Consider the following 17,218-nt stretch of genomic DNA (forward strand, 5'->3'; position numbering starts at 1 on the left):
TTTATAGTTTTTTTACATGTAATTTATACGAGAACTTAAACTACTTGGGTATTTATGTTAAAAGTTAAAGACTGAAACTAAATAAAGGTTAATCATGTATATGTGAGTCGTGTTGGGTTTGTGTATAATTTAAGGTTCATGAGAGGTATGACTAGTCAACCCACAAAAACAGGTTTAGTACCCAATTTGATTCGATCAGTTTTTAATTTCAGATCTTGATTTTTGAGCAACACCAATCGAGTGTTCATTCATGACTTTGAATTCTAATTGTCACGCATCACCATTTAACAAACATATTTCATAAAGTATGTTGGTAAAAAGTGATAGTTTACAAATCTTTTCAATAAAATTGAGTGATTCAACTATAGCTATGCAGAACAAAAAGTTAAAACTTCTTTTTCTAAAACCGAGTTGAAAAATGATTTCTTGAATAGGGGTATGCAGAACAACCAAAAAGAGATACCTTATAAAATATTTGTACTTGTGAAATTAAAAAAAAAAACCCTCATCAAACGGTCGTTTCTAACCCAGTTAGGCATTTGGATGAAAATGACAAAAGATTACAAACGTGGGGGGCTATTTGGTATAAAAAGTCATTTTAGACGAAAATGACAAACATGTTCAAACCTCAGGGACGATTTTGGCAATTAACTCAAAATAATAAAAACTAAAAATACAATAACCAAAACTACGTCGTTTGATTTTGATAATCCCAATCCCTTGAATTATCTAACCCAACACCAGCAGGCCCTCTATTAGCCAAACGGGCCGTCTAGAAAACTGACCCATAGTCAAAACAAACCCTAATTTCACAACCTATTTATACACCCACTCAAACCATCAGTCTCATCATCCTACGCCGCTAATTACCTTCTTTCTCTCTAGTTCTATCTTCAATTTGATCGTCTATTTTTATTTAATCTTTTCAAATCAATTGATTGAGTTAGATCGCAGTGACGACTCGGAAAATTCAAGCTCAACAGACCGGAATGCAGGCATCTCTATTCATAGATTTGTTTGCGTGTCGATATTCCCGCTGAACTGAGCGATCTCTTCTCAAAAATTATTTTTACTTTGATGTTTTTTTTCATTGAAATTTGATGTTTTTGCTTTGGCGAATGAAATATGTTACGATGAAGATTCAAAGCTCCCTCTTCTGATATAAAAGTTGAGGAAACTCTGCTGGCAGAATCGAACCTAATTTAACTTCATGCCTACTGAGTAATATCTTTCGCCAAATCATTTTTTTTAAATCTTGATTTTGTTTTCATTTTTTAATATTTTTATGAAATTTCGTCTTTATGAAAAGATTTATATTGAATTGGACTTTTATAGTTTTAACGTTTAGATTTGTTTTTTGATATTTTTAGGATTGTGAGTACGTTTTTCTGTTTTAATATAATTAGTATTTGTTATTTTACATTTTTATTATGTGAGATAATGATGAAGCTAAATTTATTCATATTCCAACACTTGGACTGAGAGATTTGTTCTCAACAGATGTACACAATGCTTCTGAATCTTGTTAATCAGTAATTTTGATATAGTTACTTTGTTTTTGGGACGAACAAGTTATGGTTAGACCAGGCAAACGGGTCATGGGTCAAAACAGAATTGGATCAATACGTGTCAATTATAAAAAAAGGTTGTTTTGGTTTGGGTCGGTAAATAAGGGTCTTATCTAGTCTTCTTTGAACTGGCCCTTATTTAAATGATCTGTTTTTGGCCCTCGTAATGAAAAACATTGGATCAGCTACTGTTTTAAAGGTTGTCTTACATTGCTACACTCCGGATTTCGTTACACTTAAAGTCACCAAGAACTCATCTATCTCATATGAAAGCGAATCAATCAAAATTTACGATGAGAAGCTCTATTCTATATATTGGAGAACGAACTACAATGGAGCTACCTAACAGACTGACCATAATGTAATCGATAATCTCAGACTGTACAACTACTCATAACAGACTAATACAGTATTACACTGCCTCTAAAATGGCATGTCATGAAATGGTAGACATACTCAAATGCAAAAATGCAAAAATAAAATCGTTACTTGCGTCGCACTTTCACACTAATCATGATCTTAGTAAAAAAACCTGTGTGTGTGTGTATAATAAAATGAAGTTATAATGTCAATTGTCACACCAAATATATTGATCTACTTTACGAATTCGTGGCAGATGAAAACTTGTTCGATTTGCAGCAAAGCAAAATGTTAACTGAACAGGACAGAATCTGGCTGGTGGATGTGATGTGTATATGCCTTAAATTAGTTTACCCAAACCCACCCATAATATCTTATAAATAAACCATATCAAAGACTTACTAATGTTACTTAGATTTCAAATTGTATACTTTACCCAACTATTCATCTTAATTAATTTTTTTTATCTATATTATTACTTTTTTATTCAAACTAGAAGTAAGCCTTCCCACTAGGTGTGAGTGTAAAACCATGACAAATATCACCTATGCGACATTACCGTCAACGAAATTCTGGTGTGTTAAAGCGGAAAAATTAGACTGAAACTATAAAACATATAGAATAATAACCAAGTGTTTTATGCACTTACGGGTTGCGATGAACCTGTTATAAAAATGTTGAACCACACACAAATGTTGCGCCTTGTTAACCCGTGAAATGTAATATTTGCGAAATACGAAATGTATATGGGACTAAAGTTAAAAGTAAAAAAGTTGTGAGATTAAACCAAAAAATATAAAAACTTTTAGGTTACAGGTTAAAATTCTAATAGTTTTTGGTAAAGGGTGTAACTTCAATTTTTTTTTTTTAAACTTCTCTAAACATAGGATACAATATTTCTAATTTCTAATTAATATTATATTATATTTTATGTAAAAAAATTAATATGTAATACTATTATTAAAAGGGAGGAGACACCAGAACGAGTACAAAAGGATTTTCATTTATTATTATAGGAAGATTACCTATAATTATCTATAACAAATATAAATGTATCAAATGATATAATAAGTATAATATTATTTAATATAGTTAGAGATCAAACGTATAATTTCAATTTTAATTAATAGTAAATTACTTTTTGAGTCCTTATGTTTTAGTGGTTTTAACCACTTGAATCTAAAATCAAAAAATTTAACGCACTAAGTCTCTAACCGCTCATTCACACCCTCTGTAAAAAATTCAAAAAACCTTTTGTAAGGTGAGTTCACTAAGTTCTTACAACTCGTAGAAGTTTCATTTTACCATAACCATATATATTTGTTAAGATAAAATATATTATTTGGATATAAACAATAATTACTAACAAAGTATCAAATCACATGTACAAGTAACGAAAATATAACTGTTCTTTTGTTTTACTAATTTATCTAAATAAGTCATTTCATTAACAAGGATTATATACAAGTTTATAATTTACATTTTTTATCATTCAACCCGTGTAATACACGGGGTTGTAAGCTAATAATCTATAATAGGTAATCCAGCAAAACTACATTAAATGCACCAAAAAAATGGTTACGGATCTTGACATATACAAGGATAGAAAAATGGGTATTTTAACCGTATTCACGTAAGGCTAGTAACAAGCCAAACCATCCGGATCATTGCTTGTGTCTGACTCGTTTACAATCCCAATGTTGTGGAGCGGTTCATTTAAAAAGCAAGCCTTAAATCAAACAAGCATTTTTTTGAGCAGCGAATATTTCGAGCGAGCATTTTTCGAGCAGCGAATATTTCGAGCGAGCGTCTGTTGAACTTTGAGCACTTTGATAATTGGGTCATCTAATTTAAATTTGTGGAGAAAAATAGTGACAATTTGATATTAAGCTTTTCTGTTTTTAAAAACAAATACGTTTCATTGCATAATATTTTTACTTATAAATAATATAAATGTTGTGGCCGATGAGGCGTTGATCATATTGCACGAACGATGACGCTAAGAGCAGGTGAGGAGCAATTTATGGTAATAGCATATGACATTGAGGTGATTAGCAGATTATTTATTTATTTTTTATTGTGGTGATCAGTGGCGGACCTAGAAATTTTTTCATGGGGGTGCGGGACATTTTTAAAAATTTTAGGCCCCAAGGTATATAAGTAAAAAAATTGGTTCGTATCATGTCGGTTCGAGTCGGGTCGGGTCATGTAAAACAAAAGAACATTAAACTAAATGGTTGATATGGTCCCCTTAGTAGATATGCCCTTCTAATCTCATCTCGTTGATTCACGTTATATGATTCAATCGGCTTGCGATTATAAGGATCCGAAGGAAGAGTATCCACATCAACGAATTCGGAAGATGTATCAACTTTCCTCTTGAGAACTCGCGCCATAACGTCCCTACTCATGGTTCCTACCGGCTATCACAATTCACAAACAAATTGATCTATAAGTTCATGGCTCCATAACATATTACATAATGTATCAAGTATTCAAACACTAGAAATCATAATGTAAATCACACTAAAAATCATCTAAACATCATATACACCATTAAAAAAAAACCCCAAACATCAGGTCTGATCATATATAACCCACCACAAAAAAAGACAAAATATCACCATCATCACTAACAAAATATAAATATATAACCCACCACAAAATAAAATATCATCACTAACAAGAAGCACATGTCTCCTGCCATCAAAAAATCACTTCCGGTGGCTACCGGTTCCGTCCCACCCCACCAAAAATCAACCAAAAATAATCAAAAATAACAAAGAAAATTACCCGTGTTCGATCGGCGGTGGTATGATGGCTGATTACGGTGGTATGCGGCTGCTGTTGTCGCTGATGTTCTGATCGCTGGCGTGCGTGCAGGGATGATAGAGAGCGGGAGAGAATATGTAAAGGTTTTGGGTTGTTTATTTTATTTTAGTTTGAAATATTGTTGATTTGTTTGGTTTGTTTATTGGGCTAAGACTTAGTAGTGGGCTAGTTAAAGGTATTGGGTATTTGAGTTTAGTTATTTAGGTATCAAGGGGTGCGGACGGGATTTTTGACGGAACTTAGCACTAAATTTTTTTTTTCCCGGGGGTGCGCCTGCCCACCTTGGGCAACCCTTAAGTCCGCCCCTGATGATGGTAATAAAAAGTTGCACATATCATGCTAGTGACTTTGACTCATGCAAGTAACAAGCAGTGGCGGACCCAGGAATTTTTCCATGGGGGTGCGGAACATTTTTAAAAATTTTAGGCCCCTAGGTATATGAGTAAAAAAATCGGTTCGTATCGGGTCGGGTCATGTAAAACAAACGAACATCAAACTAAATTTATATGATAATAAAAAACATGTAAACTTTGTTACAAACATAATTAAAACGTCGACGCCCTACCAGTGGCAGATCTTGCTCGTTGAACCTGCCAGGGCTGAAAGACACGGACACTAAATTAGCACTACGGCCGAAAAATTTGCCAGGGCCGAACATAGTGTATATACAAAATTTCGATCGAAATGCGGAAAATTAGCACTACGGCCGAAAAACTTGCCAGGGCCGTGACCCTGCCACGGCTCCACTAAGATCCGCCCATGCGCCCTACGAGTTTTCATTTTTTGAAATCTATACAAAACATCATTTAAAATTAATTTTTTAAACAATTCTTTCTCTATATAACATAAGTTCATCGCTCCATAACATAATGTTTCAATTTTAATTTTCAACTATTCAAGCCTAGAAATCATAATGTTTGTTGTAATCACCCTAAAAATATATAAACAACATAATCACCCTAAAAATCATCTAAAAAACAATAAACAACGTCAAAACACACAAAATTTCAAACCTATTTAACAACTTTATTACCTTTTTTTCTCTTATAATATCAACCAAAATCATCAAAATAACAAAGAAACTTACCCGTGTTCGGATTCCGGTTAGATTTGGTGTCAAACGACGGTGGTATGGTGGCTGATTACGGTGGTCGCCGGCTGCTGGACTGTTGTCGCTGGGTGATGTTGTTCGTTGGCCGTGCAGGGATGCAAGAGAGGGAGAGAGCGGGAGATAATTTCTAAAGGTTTTGGGCTTTAATTATTTTATTATAGTTTGAAATATTGTTGGGTTTGGTTAATGGGCTAAGACTTAGTGGGCTAGCTAGTTAGGAATTATAAGTGGGTAAAAGTATGGGTATTTGGGTTTAGTTAGTTAGGTATTAAAAGTTATATAATTTAGGTAGTATTTTTTTTTAAATAAGAGTTTACCAAAAAAAATTAAAATATAAATTGATAACACTTTTTACCTAAGGGGTGCGTTCAAGGGTGTGGTCGAAAAATCCAAGGGGTGCGGACGAAAAATTCCAAGGGGTGCGGACGTGATTTTCTACGGAATTTAACACTAATTTTTTTTTTCCCCGGGGGTGCGCCCGCCCACCTTGAAGTGGGCTTAGGTCCGCCCCTGGTGGTGATTGGGCCAATGCGTTATATTTGAAGTTTTTATTTACTTATTTCTTTGCCCCATCCTCACACCCGATCTACATGGCGCCTTTGTGGCAGATCATCCTCCAAGAGAGGACCATCACCATACCCCATAACCTAAGGAAAAAGTAGGCGATTGCCTAGGCCCAGTTTCATCGAGTGCCCTAAATTATTAATTTTTTATGTAAATTTTGTACATATTTTTTTAACAAAAGCCTAAGAAATTTGAAACCTCATTAACAACAGCCTATGAAATTTAAAACCTAATTAACATAATTTTTTTAACAACCCAATATGATTTTTTAACCATTAATATATTTAATCTCGGCCCATTTAAACCTGTTTTTTATTTAAATCAACTAACAACATGTAGCCCAATTGAAAACTTAATATTTTAAACCCACCAACCAAATAAGTAACAATATCGTTTTTGACAATGGCAACAAAGATGGAAGGCCGAAAACCGACCGGCAAATGCATTCTCACGTGTCCATTTTTCTAATCCCACGAGACCCTCAAATACTCAGTGATGGCTATGTTGACATTAAACTATCAAAATGATTTCAACAAACATTGTGACAATCATCAATTCCAATTCCAATGTTTCAATCAAATCATAAGGATAAAACTCACCACATGGAAATACAAAATCGTCCTGATTTCACCATGATCAATCATAAACCTCGTAAAAAGAATGGAACTTGTGACCCTGTAACCCAAATACAAATTGATTGGTCCAAACAAAACCTTAAAAACTTTACTATTTAAGATATTCCATAATGTTGGGTTGTTCATGTGGGAAAAGCTTAGGCTAGACAGTATGGGGACCGTCCCCGCCCCATCCTGGGCCGTCGCCGCCCTGCACACCATTTCCGGAGCGCCGTCGTCATCGAGAACGTCGTGTGTGGGACGATGGACGCTCACAAAAGGACAAAAATTGTTGCATCTTCTTCTCACACACACATATACTTAGAACATATACATATATATTTTAGGCACATCCCTCATTTCCTTAACTCCATCCTCTTTGCCGCATCCTCACACCCGATCTACGTGGCACTAACGTGGAGGGTCATCCTTCAAGGATGAGTCTCACCCATACCGAGCAACCTTCAAAATAACATCCAGATGGCTCAATCTCCTTAATTGTCATTGAGCACATTTCTAATTTTAAGGGTAGAATTAATATTTTGATACTTTTTAAAAAATAAGGATATTAATTAATTAAAATAAAATAAATCTAATGATGCCATTTTTATATGGTCCTTACGATATCAAATTTCCCTTTTAATTTCTTCACAAAAATTGTTACATCAAATATAGTTTTTTGAAAAAAACGATATTTTGACATTTTGAACCCAATTTCTACTTTTAAAGCTAAACCTTAGGGGACTAGGGGTGGAATCACTAGTGATGGATTCCATCACTCCCACTATCCAATCAACTAATGCCATGTCATCAATCCAATTTCCATCACTAGTGATAGAAATGTAGGAGGGGTGGAATCACTAGTGATGGGGATTCCAATATACAAGTATTAATGCACAATGTACAAGTCATACCCTATAAAACTCAAAAGTTTAACGCGTGCTCAGGTTAACGCGTTTAAATGTTCACGCGTTATCAAATGAGTGGCGGCGGTGTTACGGACATGTTCAACGCGTGATAGATGAGTATCACGCACCCGCCCCGTCTTCTCTTATAATCCGAAAAAGAAAAAAAAAAGATGTTCAACTGCCATGCAACAACATTTTCTTGCTTTAGACCACCAAACCTCAACGTCACTATTTTCTTAATCAACCCACATATAAGTTGACTGTCGCTTTAATTAGTTGCACCGTACAACATCATTATCTAAAATCCACCGTTCGATCTTGAATCAATCAAAACGCTCCAAAATACAAATATTTTTTAATAGGGACATATCATTTGTTACATAGTGGTTGGTTAGGTCATCTAGATTTTGTAATAAGAGAAGCAACAAACCTTAACTATATATACAACACAAGAATTAATCTCGTAGGTCATATTGAAGCATGAACATGAAAAAGCAACTTGTATTTGTGGTTCTTGCTATCATAGCCTTTGGGTTCGCAATAACATCTGATGCTAACACGTATATAGTTGGGGACAACTCGGGTTGGCACATTAGCACGAATCTGGATACGTGGGAGCAAGGGAAGAAGTTCGTCGTCGGTGATGTCTTAGGTAACTATTTCTTTCTATGATTTTATTCTTTCTGTAGTTTTAGCGTTTAATAGTTTGATGTTATGAATAATTTATTTTCTTTTGTGCAGTTTTTCAGTACGCGTCCACAGATAGTGTTTGTGAGGTAGGCCAAGAGAGTTTTCGAACATGCAACACGACGAACGTCATAAACTGTTTTAGTGATGGGAACACGTCTATTCCTCTTACGAGTCCCGGAGAAAGATATTTCTTTTGTGGTAATAGGTTGTACTGCTATTCAGGAATGAAGCTCGATGTGATAGTGGAAAGAAACCAATCGGATACAACGGAGGCACCTCTTAGTAGTGTACCCGAGACAGAGAGTGGTGGATCAAAGAACAATAATCCTTCAACCATTGTACCTAGTGGAGTTGAGTCTATTTATGCAGGATCAAATTTAGTCTTGATGGGACTTTTAGGGTTTTGGGGTGTTTTGATCTCAATCGTGTAATTTGATTATTTATGCACTTTGTAATATGTTATATTCGTTTGACATGATATTGAATTTATTGTGATTTTGACATACTAAGAACTTATTGTGATTTTTTACATAATATTGAATTCAAATTGCAAAAATCGGGTGTTAGGCTCAAGCTAATTCGATCAGGTTGTCAACCATTAACAAACCATTAATTTACAAAACCGTTGGATTGAAACCGGGTTTTTACCGAAAAAGGATCAGATTTTACTGGGTTGAGATCATGTTTCAGGTCGACTTCGAACGAGTTGAAACAGGTATAGGGTTAGAGCATTTGCATCCCTTTCCTCAAATTATGTGAAGGAGGTTTTTGTTTTATGAAAATGGTTGTGAATAGAGGGGAGAGAAAATGTTACTGTTCATCTGTAAATTTGAGGTGACATTGTTCATCCTTTATAAATTTTTAATATGTTTTGAAAGTGGTTGTGAGTGAAACAGAGATAAAATGTAAATTACTGTTTTGACCCACATGGTTTAATCAGTTTAACTCTTTTTAGTCAAAAAAGAAATCTTTTGACATATCAGACCCTAAGATTGCATTTTATAACGGTTTTGACCCCTAATACTAACCATGTTACTTTTTTTTATATACTTAAGCCTAAGGGTAATGGTCCTTTTATAGCTTAAGGGCTGTTTATGTAAGTTATAAAGTTATTTTAATAATTTTATTTGTGTAATTATTTAATTTCTTTATTTCTATATTTCATGATTATTATTTAACAAAATACGTTTTAAATATTCAAATAAATACATATTTCTTTGACAATTTGTTTTTTTATAAATTTCATTTAAAAAAATGTTTTTAACCTTTTAAAAACCGTTTATCGTTTTTTAAACTGTTTGTTTTTAAAATCGTTCTTTTTTAAGTCCTCATTTTTTTATAAATAGACCAGTTCATTTTTTACCATTCTTTTTAAAACCATATGTTTTTAAAACTTCTTTTAAATGATTCATTCTTTAAAGTCGTTCATTTTTAAAACCGTTTATTTTTAAAGCGTTACTTTTATTATTAAAACGTTATTTAAATCGTTTATCCTTTTTAAAATCCTCCATTTTTGGGTTGTTTGTTTGTTTGTTTGAATTTCGTTTATTTTTTAAACCTTTTGTTTACTAAAATCATTCTCTTTCTAAAACCTTTTTTTTTAATTTTCAATTTTTAAAGTCGTTCATTTCTAAAACCGCTTTTTTAAAGCGTTTCTTTTAGAATCGTTCTTTGTAAAACGTTCCTTCTATTTTTAAGCGTTATTCGAATCAATTATCTTTTTTAAAATCTTTCATATTTTGGACCGTTCGTTTGTTCGAAATTCGTTAATTTTTAAACATTTTATTTATTAAAACCATTCGCTTTTTAAAACCTTATATTTTTAACATATTTTTAGTACGTTTTGCTTTATTTTTATAAACGTTGTTTCAGATCTTTGAAAAATTGTTCGTTTGTTTAAAATTGTTCATTTTTATATTCCTTTGATTTAAAAATGTTCATTTTTTTTAAGTTTATTTTTGCTATCGGCAATAAATAAATTATAGAATACAAAGTTTACAAAAACGATTCCTAAAGAACATTTATAAAAAAATGAAAAATTTTAAACAAATGAACGTTTTTCGAAGATTAAAAAAAACATTTATAAAAAAAAACAAATGGTATTAAAAATTCTGATAAAAATATAAGGTTTTAAAACACAAATGATTTTAGTAGACAAAAGGTTTAAGAAATGAACAAAATTCGAACAAACAAACAATTTAAAAATAACGATTTAAAAGTAAAAGTAAATGAACTGTATAAAAAAAGTTTAAAAACATAATGGAGGATTTTAAAAAAGGGATAAATGATTAAAATAACGATTTAAAAATAAAAGTAACGCTTTACAAAACCGGTTCTAAAAGAAACGCTTTAAAAATAAACAATTTAAAAAATGAATTGTTTAAAAAAAGTTTAAAAAACATATAGTTTTAAAAAGAATGGTAAAAAATGAACTGTTCAATTTATAAAAAAAAAATGATTACTTAAAAAAGAACGATTTTAAAAACAAATTGTTTAAAAAGGAACGGTTTTATAAAGGTTAAAAACAATTTTTTATAAAAACGATATTTATAAAAAAACAAATTGTTAAAGAAATATGTATTTATTTGTATATTTTAAACGTATTTTGTTAAATAATCTATACTATATTATAATACATGAGGGAAGGATTCCCAAAAGTTAAGAACTTCTTCCCCCATTATTTATAAATAAATCCCTAGAATGAGGGTAAAGTAGTCTTTTAAACCATAATTATTTTTTTGTCCATCAATCTATTAGATTTGAATCCTTGACATTTAACATAATTATGGGTAATTAGTTACACTCCCCCCTGCCTCTTTAATTCTTTAATGTATTCCTGCGATATCTTACAACCCGTAATGTTTTAAAAAAATTCGAAGGTACCATGACGATCGGCACATTTTTTTAAATGTTTCGATAGTTGTCTTTTTTAGTTTCGCCGTGCGTTCATAAAGTACAAATAGCCGATGCGTAAATGTACAATTGATTAAAGCCAACATTTGTTTTTTACCCAAACCAACTTTGACCATTACCTAGCTACCGTACATTAGCATTTGTTTTTTACCCAAGTTTTTTATTTTGAACGGCATTAATAAACTAAAATATTCCCTAATTTTACTTGTACAGAGTTAGTTTGTTGTGGCATGTTTTATATAGTAAGTATAGATAAAACTTACAACAAACTTCCTATTAAACATGCCACAATAAACAAAACAGGATATGTGCATCTTATTTTAAAAACTTAAAACTCACAACAAACTTCCTAAATAAATGGATGACCAATCTAAAACTAAACCCTAACGGACTACTATAAATACATAGCAAACACTCACAATTCTACATTTCTATTGCTAAACAGATTTAAAATATGGAGCCAGTTCTGAATTCACTTGATGCGAAAAAACAAGCATGCGATATTGAAAAATCTAAGGTCGGTTCTATGATAAGTTTTGTTATTTCGCAATAATGAATAATTGTTTTCTTTTATTTACTTTTATGTGAATACTAACTTATTTGATTTTTCAGATTCAACACACCAATTTAAACACCCCAGTTGTCGAACAAGCTTTTGTTAGTTTTTAAGTAATATTTTCGCTTATATTCTTTCATATTAACAAGTTCGTTATGTTATTATTTGGTGTTTTATTGTAGGATGATGGTGATAATAGTGTTGAAACTATTTCTTATGGTGCAATGTTCAGTCCATACAAGTCTAAGCTTTAACGTCAATTTAGTGAAGAGGTAATTTTAAAATTTATTTAATCTTTTTTAAATTTTTTTATTCAATATTTGTTCTTTTTTTTAAATTTATTTAATCATGTTTTTAACTTTTTTATTAAATTTTTGTTTTTTAAGGATCGGAAGTATGAGAATCAAAAGAAAAGATCTAAGAGACTCTCTGAATGGAAATGGGTCGAGGTTATAAATTTAGATGATTCTTAGGACGATGAGAAAGAAGATGAATTAGATGATACTGCTGATTCGAGCACAAACAAGAAAAACGGATAAAAAAAGTAGAGATTTTAGATGAAATATATCAAGTGTTTTTATGTTTTTTTCATTTTCATTTGTTTTTGTTTGATATAGACTATCCCATGAATAATAAAGTTTATTTTATATTTGAAGTTTATGTTTTGTGTTATTTTATTGCACTTATAATTTACATCTCGATTGAACTAATATACTTTAGTACTTAATCATGTTCGTATTATATAATTTACATGTTCGTACTTGATCATTTCCAAAGAGATAAATTCGATTACCAAGAATGGCCAAAACATGAAAACTACCTCTTGGTTTGGAGTAAATTCAAGATTGTATTTACAAAACACACTAAACTTATTCAATTTAACAGTCATGTTTCACGAGGATTTCGTATATATCCATTAGTGCCTTCTATAAAAAAAACTGTTGGACGACACGAGATATGAAAAAATAATTATATAATATTATAGATTTTTTGAATAATTTGTATTTCTTAAATAAAAATATAAAGTTAATAAAGATATAAACTTTTACATCCTATTTTTTTATAAAAACTGTTTTATAAAAATATGATTTTTTAAATATTTATAAAAATGAAATTTAACATTAGTTAAAGGTGTTTAAAACGTACCTACAAGTCACCTACTATTTTTTACTTTTTACTTTTTCGAAACGAAAATTTTAAAATTAAAGTTTATTGGATGAGTATGATGTGGATATTTAAAAAAGTTATGGACTTTAAACAATAAAATTATAAACTTTATCATTTCACCAACAAAATAAACTTACTTTATAACGATAGCAACTTATTTTTTATTTTTTGTCATTTGTTTAGTATTTTTTATTAACAAACGAATCTTTACATGTTTAAAACAGTTTTTCTATACTTTATTTATTATTAATTTTTATAACAAAACAAAACTTTGATATTTAGTAGATAGAAGATAAACTATGTTCCAAAATTTTAGGAACTATTTAATACTAATTTACGGATTAGTAGATAGATAGTAAACTATATCCCAAAATTTTAGGAATTATTTAATACTAATTTACGATATTTAGCCGATAATAGTAAACTATGTCCCAAAATTTTAGGAATTATAAGTCAACTAATAAAAAAAATAATTATTGCAGTTATTCTTGGATATTAATCTAATAATTTGCATTTTTTGATTAAAAAGTAATAAAGTAATAAACTTTAAAGCTAAACTAAAAAACTGAACTTACTATGATATAAAGTTAATAAAAAATAATTATTTTATAAACATTTTTATAACAAGTAATATAAATAAAATACTCCAGAAATTTACAATATTTACTAGATAAATTCTAAACTGGGGTCCAAACTTTTAGGAATTATAAGTTCAACTATATTGTTATAGATAATATTAGTCAGTTCTAAAATAATTATTTACCAACTTGACTAGATACATAGTAGTAGATTGTGTTGCATATTTTTAGGGATTATTAGTTAAAAGTAGACTCATATAGATAAGATTAGTTAGGAACTAAAAATTTGAACTTAGTATGATATAAAGTTAATAAAGATATAAACTCTTATCATCCTGTTTTTTTTTTAAAACAGTTTATGAAATCTTATAAAAATATAAATTTTTTATATTTGTAAAAACCCAAAATTTAACAATTTAAGTTAAAGCTCTAAAACGTACTTACGAGTCAAATACTATTTTTTATTTTTATAAAAACGAAAATTTTAAACTTAAAGTTTATTGGATGAGTACTATGTGGATATTTATAAAAAGTTATGAACTTTAAAGAATAAAATTATACTTTATAATTTAACCAATAAAATAAACAAACTTTACAATTATAACAACTTATCTTTTATTTTTTGTCTTTTGATTATTAATTTTTATACAAAAAAAAACAATATTTTTTGTCTTTTGGTTATTATTTTTTATAAAAGAATAAAACTTTTACATATGTGTAAACTTATGACATATATCCACCACAATAATGTTATCATAAATATTATATGAATAAGAACACTACCAGAAACGAGTTTTGCAATGCAAAGTGTCGCCCCCGCCGCATCGCGCGGGCACCCTACTAGTAATCATGAAATAAAGAAATAAAAAATTAAATAATCACACAAATAAAAATATTAAAAGAACATTATAACTTATATAAACAACCCCTAATCTATAAAAGGACCATAATACCTTTAGGCTTAACTAGGAAAAAGTAACACGGTTAGTGTTAGAGGCCAAAACTGTTATAAAATGCAATTTCAGGGTCTGATATGTCAAAAGATTCCTTTTCGTGAATGCTCTTACAACGCACAACTGAGTCGGGTCCAAACCTGGTTCCAAATCGGCCCGGGTTCTTTTTTCACCTCTGGTATAAAATATAAATGGCTCAAAAGCTATGGGCCGGTATTAGGCTACACGATATGGGGGTCGTCCCCATACCGTCCCGGTCGGTCGCCGGTGTGTACACCGTGCCCCCCGTCCCGTCCCGTCCTCAACGTCCTTTTCTTGCCAGTATTGACGGTCCAAAAAGTGGGGCCCCTAAACTAAAGTTACCATTATAAAAAAAACTAAAATTTCTATTTTAAACAAAAAAACAAAACGGTCAAATTTTAAAAATATATATATTTCTATTCCATTTTCACTTCCATTCACAAATTTAACCCCAAAATTTCATCTCTCTCTCACATAATTTTTATAAATCTTCTTCCACTTTTATAAACCTTATACTCTTTCATGGATCCCTTCAACAACCCAAACAATCCGAACAACCCGAACAATCCCAACAACCCGACCCAACCTAATGTTTTCTCGGTTCCGGGATATTATCCGACGCTCGAACCGAACCAATTCTCTCAATATTCCTCAAACGCCTTTGCCGCGTTCCAACACTCACCGAACCAATTCTCTCAAAATCAAGTCCTTCAACAAATGATGATGCGGGGTGCTTTTAATCTCCAACCGAACCCGCCGCCACCCGTTCAACCCCAATTGATCCCGACGCAACCCTTTCAACAATCCGAACCCGAAGAAGATGTGGGAGTTGTTCCCGAAACCCAACCGCCTAAAGGAAAAGGAAAACGAAACAAAGGCAAGCAAGTGGTGGGTGATCAACCGTCCAAACCGAAGTCCACTAAGTGGACACCAATCGAAGAAGAAGCCTTAGCCAAGGCGTACATTGGCACGTCTGACCACCCGACAAAAGGTTGGTATTTTTTTTTAAGGTTTATACATTTTTTTTGTTTATTTTTTCTAAACAGTTTGTTTTTTTTAAGTTTAAATTTTTTCTAAAGTTTAATTTTTTTGGTTTATTATTTTCTTAAACAGTTGGTATATTTTTGCTTTTTTAGAATAGTTTTAAAGTTTATTTTTTTAACAGTTTGTATTTTTTTTAAAGGTTTAAAGTTTGTTTAGTTTTTTAAATTTTAATTTTTTGTTAACAGTTTGTTTTTTATTTTGATTAAAGTTTTTTTTTTTAATTTTGTTAACAGTTTATACATGTTGTTTGTTTATTTTGTCTAACTTTATATATTTTGTTTGTTTTTTATAGGTAATAACCAATCGGGTGAGGGGTTTTGGTCCAAGGTTTTGGCGAAGTTCATCGTCCTTATGGACCAAGGCTCGTATCGAGATATCGACTCGATCTACTCAAAGTGGCGGAAAATGAACTCGTCCGTCAATAGGTTTTGCGAGGAATATAATAAATTATATATAACTGACCGTCGAGCGGCATGAGCGACGACGATGTGTTCAAAAAAGCGTTGGACAAGTATAAGCAGAACAATGGTAATACCAACTTTGCTCACGTTCGCGCGTGGGCACTTCTAAAAGACGAACCAAAATGGGCGCCGATTCCCAACGAGGTGGCGATGGCGAAACGCCAAAAAACATCGGAAACGAGTAGTTTTAGCGCCGGTGGATCGGACGCGAGGTGTCACATAAACTTAAATGATGACGCCGACTTTGACGAAGAGGAGTACGCCGTACATGAAGCGGAGCGTCCACAGGGCCGAGACAAATCAAAGAAGGAGCGGGCCAATGGGAAAGAAAAGGAAAAGGTGGACCCGAAGATGGAAGAGTTTATGGAACAGTTAAAAATGTACAACGACGTCTCGGCCCAAAAGACGAAGGCGAAGGAGCGGGCCGTCGATGAAAAAGCTCGTGTAGCGGAAGAAAAGTTACGCGAGAAGGTCCGATTGTCGAACGAGAAAATAAGAATTCCGGATGAAAAAATTCGGCTAAAGGAATGGGAAATGATAACGATGGATGTCGATCAGTATCCCGAGCCGAAACGTTCGATGTTGAAAAAACTTCAAACCGACATCATGAAGAAACATAATATTATTTAAGTCTATGTTTTTTTTAAGTCTTTGGTTTTTTTTATTAAGTTTATGTTTTTTTTTTGTTAAGTTTATGTTTTTTTATTAATATGTAATGTGGTTTTAATATTAATGAAATTATTATGTTAGTATATTTGTTAAATGTTAAAAAAAAATAGAAGACTAAAAAAAATAAAAAAAACATAAAAGTGGTGGAGGACTATGACTAGGACCATCTTCCCATGCACTCTAGTTTTGGAGGATGATCCATCATTGGG

General features: G+C 31.6%; 2 protein-coding genes and 3 non-coding genes across 5 annotated transcripts; all 5 read left to right on the forward strand.

The window, feature by feature from the left end:
- The first annotated feature begins 946 nt into the window (after positions 1-946).
- Positions 947-1,051, forward strand: LOC118482538. Its single transcript, XR_004868572.1, has one exon. It is a non-coding gene; the product is annotated as a small nucleolar RNA Z107/R87 (small nucleolar RNA).
- Positions 1,052-1,123: 72 nt separating this feature from the next.
- LOC118482556 lies at positions 1,124-1,225 on the forward strand. Its single transcript, XR_004868588.1, has one exon. It is a non-coding gene; the product is annotated as a small nucleolar RNA R30/Z108 (small nucleolar RNA).
- A 209-nt stretch (positions 1,226-1,434) lies between these two features.
- On the forward strand, positions 1,435-1,525 carry LOC118482540. The gene has a single exon (XR_004868574.1). It is a non-coding gene; the product is annotated as a small nucleolar RNA snoR31 (small nucleolar RNA).
- Positions 1,526-8,422: 6,897 nt separating this feature from the next.
- LOC110878152 (mavicyanin) lies at positions 8,423-9,156 on the forward strand. Its single transcript, XM_022126408.2, has 2 exons — positions 8,423-8,609; positions 8,699-9,156. Exons 1-2 carry the CDS (start codon positions 8,438-8,440, stop codon positions 9,076-9,078), a joined length of 552 nt encoding a protein of 183 aa, XP_021982100.1. The 5' UTR covers positions 8,423-8,437; the 3' UTR covers positions 9,079-9,156.
- A 6,201-nt stretch (positions 9,157-15,357) lies between these two features.
- Positions 15,358-16,175, forward strand: LOC110876081 (sporozoite surface protein 2-like). The gene is made up of 4 exons (XM_035977002.1): positions 15,358-15,826; positions 16,019-16,025; positions 16,113-16,124; positions 16,172-16,175. Exons 1-4 carry the CDS (start codon positions 15,358-15,360, stop codon positions 16,173-16,175), a joined length of 492 nt encoding a protein of 163 aa, XP_035832895.1.
- The last annotated feature ends 1,043 nt before the right edge of the window (positions 16,176-17,218 follow it).

This window comes from Helianthus annuus, chromosome 9 (genome assembly GCF_002127325.2).
Source record: "Helianthus annuus cultivar XRQ/B chromosome 9, HanXRQr2.0-SUNRISE, whole genome shotgun sequence".
Classification (NCBI taxonomy): Eukaryota; Viridiplantae; Streptophyta; class Magnoliopsida; order Asterales; family Asteraceae; genus Helianthus; species Helianthus annuus.

Coding starts and splice junctions, on each gene's coding strand:
- LOC110878152 (XM_022126408.2), top strand. CDS start 8,438: ATGAACATGAAAAAGCAACTTGTATTTGTGGTTCTTGCTATCATAGCC. Junction 8,610..8,698: donor CGTCGTCGGTGATGTCTTAG/GTAACTATTTCT, acceptor TCTTTTGTGCAG/TTTTTCAGTACGCGTCCACA.
- LOC110876081 (XM_035977002.1), top strand. CDS start 15,358: ATGGATCCCTTCAACAACCCAAACAATCCGAACAACCCGAACAATCCC.